We start from the raw sequence: 15,330 nt of genomic DNA, 5'->3' as shown, positions 1-15,330 counted from the left end.
GAATGGCACATACTGTAATACAGCAGTGTTGTACCATACTGGGTCATTGCTTTCTTCTTTTTCTGGCATAGAAGGAATAGCATCACCTGGTCCACCGACACCATTTGCAGCAGATACCTTATTTTCCTATTTAAGGTTTCATATTCCATTTCTGACCAGACCCCATCTCACATTTGTTTTCAAACCCTGTGAGATATGTTAAAGTACTTGATTAACTCACTTGTGTTAAATTATTTTTTTTTTCCTGAATGCAACTTAAAAAATGTCACACTTATAAAATGTGTGAAAAGCAAGTAAATGTACATGTCAAACTGTCTGCTTCTGTGGCAAATATATATGACTTACACATATGAGAATAACTTTTCCCAAGTTTTTTTTTTCTTTTTTTAAACTTAAATACCCTTCTGAAGCTTTGAGTTAATGGTCTTTCTCAGTTTCTCCAAGAATGGAAACTGTCCAATCTATTTTTAATAATAAAATCCACATAATTGCCTCTCTAAACTACTCTTTTAGTCTGAATTAAATATTTTGTTCTTAAATTTAGCAACATTTAGCTTTCTAGACCCAGCAAGGCTTTACTGTAGATATGCTACATTGTCTCATTTCTGTTCTGTTTCACTCCAAAGCTCTAATTGTAAGTTAATTGATCTTTAATGTCAAATATAAGCTGTTTCATTACTTCCACTCAATCAAAGTAATTGCTTTACAGTGTTCTCTATCTTAATTACACAAAGAGTTTCTTAGTGTTAGGGGATAACCTCTCGCATCATTGCTGATCTTTCGCTTACAAAAGGAGAATATTATTGTACATCTTTACAATTCACTCAGGGAGTCGGACTTCCCATTGTTTCCTCTAGTGGATTTTAATGAGACACATAGATAAGCTAGTTCTCACACTAATTGAGTAGATGCCCTGGAGATATACAATTATTCTAGCTCATATAAGAACATAAGAAAGGTTACAAATGAGAGAAGGCAATTCAAACTAGCTCGTTTGAATCCTAATAGCTAGTTGATCCAAGTGTCTCTTCAAGTTGTTTCTTTAACAAAGCCAGAATGTCACCTTCACTTGGATTTCGTGTTATACTCTCAACTACCCCTTATGTAAAAAAGTGCCTCCTTTTCTCAGCTTAAAAGTCTCTTTCTTTAGTTCCCATTTGTTTCTTCTAGTTCATATTTAATGGTAGATTCTGAAGTGCTTGAATTCAGGTGAAACTGGGAACACCTGTGAGGATTTGTAATACAGTAGTTGAATCAGATGTTCTCCTGATCTTTTGTGTTCAAAGCCAAAAAAGATTCAGTTTTTAATCTTTTAAGCCAAGGGATGTGTCTGGTTGCTCTTTGTTGGTATGATTCTGGAGCAACATCTTTATTGCAACAAAAACAATATCTTTTGAATGAAATTCAATATTTCCATCTGTTTACCTTTACAATGTCCAAAAAACTGAAATGCGATATCAAAACAAACACCTAAAGCACTGTGTAATAAAAGTGTAAAAGTGTAAAATCCCATCCTTAATCAGTCATTTCAATATAAGTAGTTAACCATATTTAATTCCCTCGGTCCCATAAAAGACTAATACTGTAATCCTTCTACAGTAGTACTAAGAAAAAGGTAAAACCCCCCTCTTTTCCCCAAGCATTCTTGAGGTTCACCAAACTGCTGAAATGACTGAGACCTTTCTGAATGACAGCACCTGCCTATGGGCATAGAAATATAAGGGATGAATTAAACTGTGTAGACTAGCACTGGTCACTATAACTGACCACTCATTTTGATCCACAACAATATTCTAGAAGATTACAACTAAATAAATGTTATACCATCTTACATCCTGTGTTCTCTCTCTGCAGTTTCTGTTAGACCTGTGTATTTTGTCTGCTGCTATGAGTTCTGTTTTAATTCATTTGCCGTCTATTCTTCCCACACTTTGACCTCCTTTCTTTCTCAGCCCTTGCTGTTAGCACTCTAACACCTCATTAGCTAACTTGCCATGGTGCCATCAACTTTATTGCTTGAAAGATCGCCAGTCAGTAGAGCAGTTCATGTTCTGCTGTTGCCAGCTTACTGGGACATTTACAGTCAATTGCTATTCTTGGATTCTTTCCATCAAACTTCTCAATTTATTTTGGGATATCTACCCCCCACAGTGCAAATCTGTAGGAAATTCCTAATATTTAATGCATAATTAGAAACAATCAGAACATGAAGCTCAACCAGGAACAGCAAGGCATACTACAGTATATGTGAAAAGATCAGGGAACCTGAGAGCTGTAAGGTAAGGTGACCCTAAGGAAAATGATAAGAGACACCTAGACTTGTCTGCTAGAAGATGAAACTGGGAAAAAAAGATCTAGCAAGCAGACAAGAGTACATTAACACACCTGAAGAAAGCTCCAAGGCTGAAACGTTGTGTTTTCTCTCTTCTCTTTTCAGCATGGAATAAACCTATTATTTGTTCCTCCCAAGAGTACATTATATTCCAGATACTGCAGCTATAATTCTTATTAAAGATTGGTTGACTTTGCTAGTTTTAGGACTAATGCGGACATGCCTTGGAAGGAACTTTATTATAAGAAAGTCAATGGCTCCAGGGAAAACAGTAATGACTCAAATTTACATACAGTACATTCAAATGGTAATATATTCTGCAGCAGGCTCTGATGTCATGCTAAAAGAAAACACTTATTTCCAAAAGGAATTTATTAGAAGGAACCAACACCAGTAAACCCTGTGAGACAGCTAGCAAGTCCTTATTTAAAGCTTTCAGGACTTTTAAAAAACAAAACACAGATAACCTTCTAAATTAGATTGTTGTGCTTTCTATTATATCTAATTAAATAGATGTGCAAAAGTTTTGTTTCTTTGTACATTGTAGAAAGACATCTTGTCTTCTTGCCCCTAACCCCTGTAAAGAAATAACTTATCACAAAAGGCAATTTTGTAATATAATTATGCAGGTCAAAGACTCATACAAGTGAGTATGTAGGTGTTTTACAGGTTAATTGCATAGAATGATTCCAAAATTTCAATATTTCTTTTTATTTCCTTGTGGGAAAAATAAAATCCATTAACATTTTTTAAACGTTTTGGCTTTTCTTTGTCCACAAGAAAAAATTTCTAAACGATTTGTGAATGTATTTTTTATACATTCAAATAGTTTTGAAAGACGTAACAAAACATTTTTTAATATGTCATCATGCTCGTGTTGTTAATTTATACTTCAGTGGTGAGGCAAACATATTATCAACTTATTAAAAATTCTTACAAAAGAGAAGAAGGTTCTTTTGTTCAATTTCCTGAGATGTTTCCTGTCTTCTTAACTGATAGCAGCATCTAGCTGTTACAAGGAGCACTGTGTATATATGATTTGAAACATTACTTCATACATTAATCTTTCCACATAATTATTTTTAATCTGTGATAAGGTCCACATGTAAGCTTATACAGTATGAGTCATAGAATTCTCTAAATGACTGTAGAGAGCTTGATGTTCATTTTTAATTTCCGTGCTTTCTAATGGCAGTATCACCAAGACAATGGAAGCACTGTTTCTTTTAGTACTGTAGTATTTACATAACATTGAAACTCAGAAATTGTTTCCTGGGGTGCATGCTTTCTTGGTTAAATGAAGATTAATCAAAGGTATTGTGTCATTCTGCATTGTTATTCAAACAGAATTTAAGTTTTACAACAAGATTCATTATAACAATTTTGGGCATGAGTAAAGTCTCAGTAGACAGGAACATCATTAAAAATGGCAAAAAATTAATTAACTGGTGTAACAGCAGTAGTTATGAGTAATTGAAAAGACAATGTAATTACTTAAGGCCTACTTTATAAATCTCTTACTGTTTCCTTTTTATAATGAGTATAGGTAATTAATACAATAAAATTAGCTTGGGTCCAATGCGTCACAATCTCCGTGTATTATAGTATACTATAAAGATCATTCAGATCTGTTGCCCCTGAAATACAATATAATTATTATTTATATCAATGTAAATAATGGACACATGATTCATGAACGAAATATGTGGTAGAGTATTTAAGTGCTTACTTTGCCAAAGCTCCCTTTCCCAATGGCTCGAAGGATTTGGAAATGGTCAAAATTCACTGCAAAAAAGGAGAACATCAATTAGTACCATATTCATATTGTGCAATTAGATTGCACAATGTTGTACAGATTTATGAGATCTCCTATAAATCTTCTGAAGTGTATATCTACATAAAATAAAAAACAATCAGTTTTGTACTGTTCATTATTCAGGAATTCAGTGCCTTTGATTACAGAGTAATTTTATATAAAACCATTTGATCATCATAATGAGCCATATTTGTTTCAACACTACTGAATCTGCCCCATTTATCAGAGAACAATTATTATCAAAGAGAACGAATCACATTGCTAAAATGTATTCCATGTAAACATTTCTAACGTAAATATGGAGTTGATATTCTTCACTGAAGCATGTGAGCCAAAGTGGAGTTTCATCAGCTTTTGTTTATATAATTCACATAAATTCTCAACAATGATTCACAAACATTTTCTAGAAGATTACAACTGAATAAATTATCTTCTACAGTAGAACTATAAAAAAGCACAAAAAAATGCACTTTAGCATGGAACACTGAATACCAGATTAGCCTGCACTACTAGGTCAGTACAGAAGTGTATTTATCTGAATAAGAAGTATTTGCTGTGCTTTTTGGTTTTAAGAAATAATTTTAATTTATAAGTTATGCACTTGAATGCATTATTTCCACATTTTTGTCTGCAGATACCTAAATGTGTTATACTGTATCTCTATTAATAAACTCAGATACACAGTATCTTAAGTGTGTTCCTACATCACTTGTATATGCCAGAAAAAGATTTTAAATGAAAAAAGAAAGATTGATTCTATGGATGCAAATCCTATAGGAATGTTATTTCCTATAGATGAAGATGATTGTTCCTGTAGTGGAGCAGAAGCAACATCCAAGTGCCATTCACCATGTTCCCTAAAGGAAAAGGCAGAGTTTTTGTTCATTTGTTTGTGTTTTAACCTGTGGACCCAGTGAGAGATTCCATAAAGGCTCTTTATTCTTTCCTCTGTAAGGTTCATTAAATTTAATAGATGTCAAGTTTGATTTTTTTTGTCAAAATGTTAGCTTACCGTGTGCAGTGATGCATTACTCTGTAACCTTACTTCTCATCTGTCTAATCTCTCACTCATCTGTCTAATGTTAAGCCTTGCTATGATGGAGACCAACACGACTGACTCAATTCAGCTGCAATATGCAACCACAACTAAAAACAAAGGGAGGAAGTGTGAGAGTCTCCACACACATACAGTAGCTACTTTACTTTAAATAACAAATCAGAATAAGTACAAGTCATGCACATTTCTCAATTATATAAAATTAACAGGGGTAAATGAAGATTAGATAAGGATGGGCAATTCAGAATTTGCATTGGACTCTAAAGATTTCTATTTCTTATTGTGAAAAGATTAGATGCAAATTTCAATTTTTTTCCACACTCATCAACATAAATACCATAGATCTGAGAGATTAAGAGTAAGTTATTTTATTTGATTTTTCTTGCACCTTGATTAAAATAACAAAGTATTGATGTAAACAAATTTAATTCTTCCTTTTATTTTATGTTTTATGTTCTCATAATTCAAAATTTTGTGGGAATATATTGTTAGAAATTGGGGGGTTATGAAAATGGTGAAGATCAGGAATTGATCGAGCTGTTTAGTCAAGAAGTGAAATAAATAATTCATAACCCACACTTGTAAGTGATTTCTCCAGAATATACACAAGTGCTGGTTATAATTAAATACATGAATTCTTTATTCTCTGATGCAGCTTTGGTGACAAGAGTAATAATCCAGGCACACTTAACAAATATTTAGTAACAATGACAAGACAAAAACGATGCTACAGAGAACAACTACACACAACTTATTCTGTGTATACTGCATTTACAGACAAGGTGTTTCAGAGGCCTAAAACCCTAATCATCTAGAAGCCCCTAGGCTGCTACTAAATATTGAACTCTTGAATAATGTCCACAGAGGCCACAATAAGAGATAAGCTGCCTTCCTAGTAAATGCAATACAACCTTCAGTTACTTTCTCTTTCTGCAAACACAGATGCCACAAAATAAGTGGGAGCCCATCTTCCTATTCTAAAAATGAACCCTAAGCAGGAATGATGTCTCTTACCAAGGTATCTTTTACCCAGGAAACCCAAGTTCCCTAAAACACAGAATAGCCAGCTCTCCCTAGTGAGATTCAAATACTTACTGTAGCTCCAGTCAGGTTTTGTTTAGATTATCATAAAGTAGGGGCTCACATCTGGCCTGGCGCAAGCTTCAGGTTCCTCCTGACTCCTCCCCTTGTGGTCTGACCTTCCTTTTCTCCCTGTCCTTTCTCTGTGGTTCTAATGTGGTTTTATATGGTGTGCTTCTGTACCACTCATTAACAATCATTAACCCACAACTTAATTACCTAGGAATACCAAGGTAAACTTTCCAATTGTTTTTGATCAGCGGATCCCCAACATCCCCTCTGCTTTGAAGCAGAGTAAACTGAAGTGTTTACTCTGCCAGGTGTCACACACTTTATAACTCTTAGAAATACTTCCTAGTCACTTTGAAGCTTTAACAATATCAGGTCAATTCTGCAGACATCCTTCCAAGTGCTTTTGATATGTTCAGTGTGTACTGTGATTTATCTTTCACATACAATAACTATATAATTAGTATGAATCCATTGAATGTGGACATTTAGGAATGCCAGTAATTAGTTTTTAGGATCATTTGCATTGTTTGAACATGATGTAACAGTACGATTACTGTTGTGTTAAACACGTGTCCATTTTCTTTTTTTTGAACACTGAAGATTCTTTTAAGGTGAAAAAGATTTATTTGCATCTGTTGAGATTAAGACTGCATGTTTATGAGATGCAGACCTCTTTCTTTTGGTACATAAGTAGATAATAGGTATATATTTATAATGTCTAAGTAAATAATCATTAAGTAAATAAGCGATAAGTAAATCATTTTTTTACATGAATGTGATGCATACTGTAACAATGCAGGAGTGGGAGGAACCGCGGCGAACAGTGGTTAAGAGTTGACGCCCCAACCGAGGTGGCGGAGACAGCGGTGTGAGGTTAGCGAAAAACAAAAAGGAAAAAAAATAGCGGGGTCCAGCCTGTGGAAAAAGAACCGCTTGGGACAGTGGTATCCAGTCTGGATTAGCCCTATTTCGCGGGATTCAAACTGGAAAAAAAGGGGCTTGCAGCCAAAACAAAAGGAACTCAACTGTGCTCATTCCTCCGGGGAGCTGTCCAGTGTGTTTTAAAGAGCCCCCACAGCTGCGGCTCATCCTTCATCAACCAGGACAGCTGTGATTGCTAAGGCAATGCGTTACCCTTAATCCAGGGCTCCACCTCCACACTGAACACACCCCCTCGTAGTGCCACAATTCCTACATAATCCACAATGACCTGATAGTTACCCCAGTACTGGCATTTGTAGTATAATTTAGTTTTTGGTGTTATAAATAATATGAATGATCATGCAAAACTGATGACACAATCACTATAACAGAGCATGTCAACACAGTAAATTCAAGATGTGAATACAAAAATAAATGAGTGAATTACATGTGTGTACGTTTCAGGAGCCAAAATGCACCAGTCACTATTAATCTGGATGTTTTGTGACTTGTAATTTGTAAAAAAAAAAATCTATTTCAGTTCCAGTCAAACCCTCTTGTTGGCAAGCATACTGACTTTGACTTATCTAGCACTACAGGGTCCGTAGAAAACAAAACTAAATTATATTTAGATATTTTACATCCTAATTTTTAACAACCATGTTCAAATCCTAATCATTACTACACTCTTCACACTGTAGACATCAATTTTTATTGCACTTCTCACTGTCCGTGCTTACTGCATTGTATTGTTGTATTATTGTATTATTACGTTGCACTGTACCGTGTTGACTGTGCCTGGCTGCTGTTGCACTGCAATTTCCCTCACGGGATTAATAAAGTATCTATCTCTCTAACTATCTATCCATCCTGTGAAGCTCATATGAAGTCTGGCCTCTCAATTCTTTTTTGTATGACAATTCTAGAACAGGCATCAGATGTCAAGTCAACTGAGGAATACATAGACCTCCTGTAATATTATCAAATTCCACAAGAACCTAACCATTATGAGGCAGTACTGTTTTAAGTCACAACCAAGCAGACTACCTAATTTATTCCCAGTGATTCCAGTTAAGCATACCCCATGAATTAGAACTAGGGAATCACAAGTTTATTTTAAAGAAATGAATGAACTCTGCATTAGGTATATTTAATGTTGCCAACTAACACCAGTGTAGACCAGAGCCTTACTTTACATTACTCACTAAGGAAGTGAGACTAATCAATACACATCTAGCATTCTCATGTTACATTATAGGCTCATTTTGGTCAATAATCCCATTTAAAAAAAAAACACAGATATAAAACACTTCGACAGATTGCAAACTCTAAATACACAATGTCTTTCTTTTTCATCATTGCCCAAGATGAGTTGCAATGTACATTAGAAAAATGTCTGAAGTGAAGAAAGTTACTTTAGATTTATATACTGTATTCCAACAACAAATGTATTTATATATTTATATGCATTACAACTAAAATTTATTTTCCAGGCAATTAATTTCCTTTCTAATACCTCTAATCAGTCACAGATTGCCTTATGCAGTACTGCCTTCACAGCTATAGTTTTTAATTTACACTTCTGGGGATTATTTATGATCTAATGGTGTGATAGAGACTAAATTGATTTTTATGCATGTGTTTATATGTGTAGAAAGTAAATTGACAATGAGGCATTAAGATATATGTACAAGTCATTAAAGGCTGAGGAGACACTTTTAGAAAACATATTTACCAATCATAAAGTATTAAATCAGTCACACATACAGTCACAATCCATTACTGTGTTTAATAAAGAGTCAATACAGATTTCCTTCAGCACCACTTAATCTCTGTCTGTCAATCCAGACTCTAAGGCTAAGAACAAAATTTATCAGTAAGCTATAATTTATTTTTACATAGGCCATTCTTCATTAACCATTTATAAACATAAACACAATGATTAAGTTTTGTCTTGAAGCTGTATCTCAGAATTGCTCCCTAAGGGAAGTAAAAGGTTGTGCTTTCTTCATCAACATCTTTTTCCTTCTTCTCATACTTTCTTTAAGGAGCATGCAAGGCTGCTTAGATGCATCCATTGTCTTACTGCCAGGAAAAGAATGAGAAATGGTTCCAAGGCTAACTTGCTTGAATTAATTTACGCCCTAGTCCCCAAATAATGTTTTAAATTAATTTAAACATTTAATATGTGGAGCAGAGTGAACCCCACATAGCAGATCTGATAAACACTGTGAGTCTTCTAAACAAATATTAGATTTGAGAGCTGGATTAAGGTTGGTAATTTATTTTATCATCCTAGTCCTACTGAGGTCTAAATGTTCTTCCTTTAAGGTTATGAAAGCTACATATTATTTGTAATAACTGCAGGATACAGCACATTGGCTTGTAACAAAGACAAACCTGATCTTTACTTTGTTTATAATAATACCTACAATAATAATACCTATACTACTAATAATAGCCACAATGATTGTATTTATGGAGAAAACATAAATAAAATAAAAACCCTCTTCAACAGCACACAGATTTTACAGAAAATATAAAAACCACAGTAAATGTACTCAATAAACAAAGTCATACATTAAAATTAGTAAAACGTTTGGTTTTTCAGTAAATTAAAAAAATGTTGACAGCTACAGTCATTAATGTATTTGGACACTGAGTTCCACAGGCAAATTACTGTTTTGTACAATAAGAATGTTAAGATACTTTGAAATACTCTACTTAGTCTAATACCATTTCATTAACCTTTTATGTATTCAGGCATTCAGTAATCACTGCAGCACTAGCAAGTTCTGTGTCTGATTAAGACTAATTGGTATGGCAGCTGGAGATGTGTTTGAGCTTTTCAGTTGCAAACTAACTTTATGATAATTATGCATCGAAGATTATGATCACGGTTCTTACAGAAAATGTAATAATTTACCATTCTATACAATAGAAAAAAACTTCAAGTATTGCCAATTCAAAGTTCCCCAAAATAAATTTTGAACAGTTATTGATACTAAGCAGAACCAGTAAAAAGAGTTTAAACAAAGCAAAGAAAAATTACAAACTCAAACATTTTCAGTTAGTTTAAAAGTAAGATTTTGATGACCAAATGAAATATGGAAAAACGCATCTTAAAATATATATGACAATAAAAGCACAGAGATTGGTTATTATAAGACTGATTATCAACATTTCCACTGGAGTACTATGGAAGATCCAGTGTCCCTGCTGCAATCTTCAGCATCTGTTTGCACTTCTTGATTATTTTTTTCCACTTGATTTATTTCTGGCTTTCATTCAATGGGAGTCATGTAGCCTATAAAAAGACATGACAAAAATATGCAAGCTCTATGAATGAGTGGATGCTTCATGTAATTGAGGTTGCTATGTTAAATATCACTTAACAGCTGACAATTTTGAGCACACAATCTATGTGTGTTATGAGAACGCTAAAATCCCCAAGGTTATATCCTGATTTAGTGAGTATTCACTAATGTTCAAGAACAGGAACATTAAACTATTTTACTCTTATGTACCATTTTCAAATTCTCAATACAAAGCTGATTACACTTATGATTAAAAAGGCAAAGTATACCCCATTGTGGCGCTGCAGGTAGGCAGGTGATATTGCTTAAAAGCCCATTGGGAGAAACCAATGTCTATGGGTTTTAACTCAACATCATAGTGGTGTTTAATCAAGCTCACGCTATCGAAAACACAGTACCAACCTTATATTCAATTATATTTATAAACTGTTTTTTAGGTTACAAAATATTTTTGAATTTCCCCTTTGTCATTCCGTTATCCATGGTCAACAGCATTATCAAATACTGTAATGGCTTAAATATAACAATTGCTTTAATATGTCATTTTTCATAATAAAGTATCCCAACGTTCTTTACACATAGGAGATGACACACTTCACCAACAGCAGCTTTCAGCCCCATTACACAGCAAATCACATTATGCAAAACTCATCAGAATAGCCAGCATTCCCAAAAAGTGGCAGAAGAAACAACCTTGTTCTCTGAAATAAAATATATAGTTTAAAATATCAGAATAAAATAATGAGCAGGACTGGGGTAATCTAAAACGTCTACAGCCACAACACAATGAGTTATTAAGAGTAAGAGCAGAATTTGTATAAAATATAGAGCACAACTCAAGAGGGGGAAAGACAGGGAAACTATTAGCAGCCAGATTTAAAAAATGCTTTATGATCAATACTATTAGTAGTATCAAGAAAACAGTTAATCTAGAGAGAAATAATTTCAGCTTTTGTCAAGTTTCTTTGAATAAATATATTAAGCAGATGTTTCTTGCACATTGAATGATATTCAGAGCTTTCTAGCTGACACATCTCTCCCCAAACTCTCTACAGAAGATAGGAACAGTCTTGAGCCTCATTTTCTCCTAATATTTCACTTGGACCTGTATATACAGCTGAGTTCTATCAGAGCTTTACTCCAGACATTTAATGTGGTGGACAGAGACCACTTCACTATCATTTACGGAGTCCCTAATAACACTGATATACATTAATGTGTGGTAGCTAATGCCCAATATGTTTAATGAATTTGGATAATAAGAATTTAGCTAAGATACCTTGCAAACCGGTTACATAAATTGCAACCAAAACTTTATACATCAAGACCAAAGAGGGTTAATGGTGAATAGATATTCTTTAGATAACACAAGGAAGCTGTGTTTAACTTAATGCATCATGCCAAACCCAGTTTATCATTTGCTGTATGCACACTGGATTCTGAGACAGTCTTTGACAGAATTGAATGGAATTACTATATCTATTCAATGTGTTAAAACTGTTTGGTTATGTCCCAAATTTCAACTGAAATCTTATATGACCAGCCATTCCAGGACTTGAATGATATTCAGGTATCTCGTGGCATTCAAACATTGCTTTACTCGCATCAAGGAACTCAATGTGTGCACGAAAACATATCCCACTCCATTACACATTACACAACCATCAACCAAACTGTATTCTTGACAGCCAGCAGGATGGATCCATTGATCCTTTCATCAGAGTGAAACAGCAGAAACTGGGATTTATCAGACCAGGTGATGTTTTTCCAATCCTCCAGTGTTTGTGTTGTGTAGCCCATTGCAACCACACTTTCTTGTTTTTTGCTGACTGGAGTGGAACTCTGTAGGGTTGTCAACTGCCAGATACCATCTGTGACAAGGTATGACATGCTGCTTTCGTTACCACTGTTGTACTCAGCTGTTAGCTGACTGTCTTTAGCCAATCTGTTACTCTGCAAAATTCATGTCAGTCTCTGTTGGGCCCTTTCATCAACAGTCTGTTTCTCCCCACATTTCCCTTAAATCACTTATTGAAACACCAATTAGTTCTTCATTCACATTACTTAACAGCTTACTGTCTAAAACGTTTCCTCTTAGTAACCTGCATCAGTGATTAGATAACTTTAGTGACATATTATTGCAGACTACAATACAAATGAAGGCCCAGACCTTTGTTAACTGGCTAAATGCAAAGTGAGACAGGTATTTTGACAGCTTTGAATCTTGTTCGATTGCTCATCTTTCGATAGCTGATAGACATAGACTGGTATACTGTCTGCCATAATGCCAGTTTAGAGCCATCAATGGATAACTATAAAGTGCAAAAATACATAATATTATATGTAATATACATAAAGGACCACTACTGCCTCTACTGTGGAGCTGTCAGCACATGCGGTCTTTCTGGACCTCTATGGTGGAGAAAATGCAAACATACTTGTGTCCTTGGTAGGTTTCTACATTTCTGACCCCTTGTATCATTGCTAAAAATAGCCTTGCAAAAATGGGTGGATAGTATAGAAACTTCTCAGAAAGAATGGATCAATGAAACTGTATCACAGATCAAATTTGAAAAGATATCAGGGGAAATATATCTACAGGGGAAAAATAATCAATATAAGAATGTATGGGCCCATTAGATGTATATTTAAATGTCACCTGATATCAATTGTAATGTTTTCTTTTTATTTATTTAATTTTTTCCTTTTCTTCACAATTTTCCTTCACCTTCTATTCTTATATATTGATATCAGTTACATTCCCTTGTTGTGAATGTTAATTTTACAAATAATATTGGAATGTTGTTCACACTAATTATCTTACCAAAGAAGGAAAATAAATGAAGAAGAGAGGGGAAAATATTGTATGAAAATAAATGTAAGAATCATTAAAAAGTAAATGTGAGTGTCACGAACACGGACTGAAATCCGTGTCAGATCTTGTAGAAGACCCTATGCGATGCGGTAAGAGCTGGAGAAAACAGGAGGCGTGGTAAAAAGGAACACACAGAGGATTAATAGTGCACAAAATAATAGTGACAGTCCGTGAGACAGTATACGGGGAAGACAAAATGGCATCCAAATCCAAACGGGTCCAAGGCCAGGTCAAAGCACAGTCCGAGAGTCCATCAACAAGGAATCCATCCTGGGACGCGACAAAGTTAAAATCCCCGGGAGGGGGAAGCACACGGACAAACGAAACATGGAGGTCCAAGGGTGACGGGGCGAGATCCTCCAGACCCCGGGCTCAGGAAGCGGGAGGTGTCAGGGATGAGGCCTATGCCCTCAGGAGACGGACGTAGGGTTTCCTGGTGCTAGGCGGGCCTCGCGACATCTTACCCTAATGATGAGCCCCAAGGACTAGAGGAGCTGGTCTTTAAATAATAACACTAAAAGGGTACACCTGGAGAGCTTAATCACACGAACAATAATGGGAGCAGTGGAGCGCCCTCTAGGGAGGGATGTTGGGCGTGTCAGTGAGAGGGGAAACAGTAAAATAGGTAATAGTTTTCCTCCAAGCTGGGAGGGAGTGAATACAGAAAAAAATATGCAATATGCAAACAGACTTCTAAACAGTACACCAGGATTAAAACCAATGTTCCCATGAGTAGTGCCATGACCAGAGAGTCAGAATTTAATGTTTCACCCAAAAGACAACCTCCTATTGCATATTGTCTTATACCATAATAAAGCATTCGTTTGAAAATTAATTATTCAATACACTGTAGCTTTAAACAATAAATGGCAAAAAATATTTAATATGATTTTGTCTTATGTATGATCAATACCTGCAGTACCCTCACCTTTGAACTGTGAATTAACTAACTAAATATTTTAAGTAATCAATCCTTGTTAAAATAATGCTGAATATTTAGCCAATATCCTGGTTTTCTGACATTGTTTGTTGTTTTCAAAACAAAATACTGAAGAATTAGTATTTAAGTTATTAAACTAAAGCATTTAATTTAGATATTTACAGATACTGTATATCACTGTGATGTATTCAAGAATTTTAAGTATTTTAAATATTTCAGATATTTAAGAACAGGGCCTGTCACCTTTGTTAACTGGGATCCAACAAAACTTTGTTTCACTATATACAGTAAATAGTGGTGTCTGTGGGTCTCTTGAGGATGTACCACAGCACTTTTTCATAATTTAATATGCAATCAGATTCAATTCACTGTAAATAATGCAAGTAAAATAAGTTAATAAAACAATAACATAATGCATTTCTATCTGGGTTTCCACACCCAGCTTTCCAGATAGCATGGAATTATTTTAACTTACTTGCATACAGCTTTAATGGAAGCTAGTTAAATGTACAGAGCATCCTTTATATGAAACCTGTGCATTTCATATAGCTTGGGTTGTGTTTAGAAGGAACAGTACAATTTTGAATTGGTTTCAGTGAAAAAGAATTTGCATGCCTTGTGCTATTTCTATTTTAACAAGCAGAGACAACCACTCTTTATTTGAGAACAAAGCTTAGCAGATTGTCAATACCATGAAGTCAATACTATAAATGGATTTTAGTTGTGATGCACTCCAAGATGAAGGACCAAATAAGTCACACTGATGAGAAATCCACAGTGTTCTTCAACAGACTATACAGTACTGTAACGCATACGGCCACCATTGCAGGTTGTTCAAGCCAGCTTAGCAATAGCAGGGACCGCAGTCGCCGGGCTGATGGGAGATTTCCCTTTAGCTCAACTGGCTGGGTCCCTGTTGAGCGACGCCGGAGGCCCGGGTTCGAGTCGCCAGGAGTGGGAGGCCGACCTGTCGGCGGCAG

General features: G+C 35.1%; 1 protein-coding gene across 2 annotated transcripts in view; it reads right to left on the bottom strand.

Annotated features, from left to right (window-relative positions):
* Positions 1-15,330, bottom strand: part of stk32c (serine/threonine kinase 32C) — an 83,925-nt gene that overhangs the window by 32,657 nt on the left and 35,938 nt on the right. For both annotated transcript variants that reach the window (XM_088635033.1, XM_088635032.1), the window contains exon 2: positions 4,062-4,117. Coding sequence is in view for 1 of the 2 variants with exons in the window: in XM_088635032.1 (XP_088491158.1) it covers positions 4,062-4,117 (56 nt within the window). In the remaining variant the exon portion in view is untranslated. The remainder of the gene's footprint in view (positions 1-4,061; positions 4,118-15,330) is intronic.

Source organism: Lepisosteus platostomus, chromosome 6, assembly GCF_059453375.1.
Source record: "Lepisosteus platostomus isolate fLepPlt1 chromosome 6, fLepPlt1.hap1, whole genome shotgun sequence".
In the NCBI taxonomy this organism is placed as follows: Eukaryota; Metazoa; Chordata; class Actinopteri; order Semionotiformes; family Lepisosteidae; genus Lepisosteus; species Lepisosteus platostomus.
Note: the sequence above shows the minus strand (reverse complement) of the source record. Positions and strands in the feature narration are given on the sequence as shown.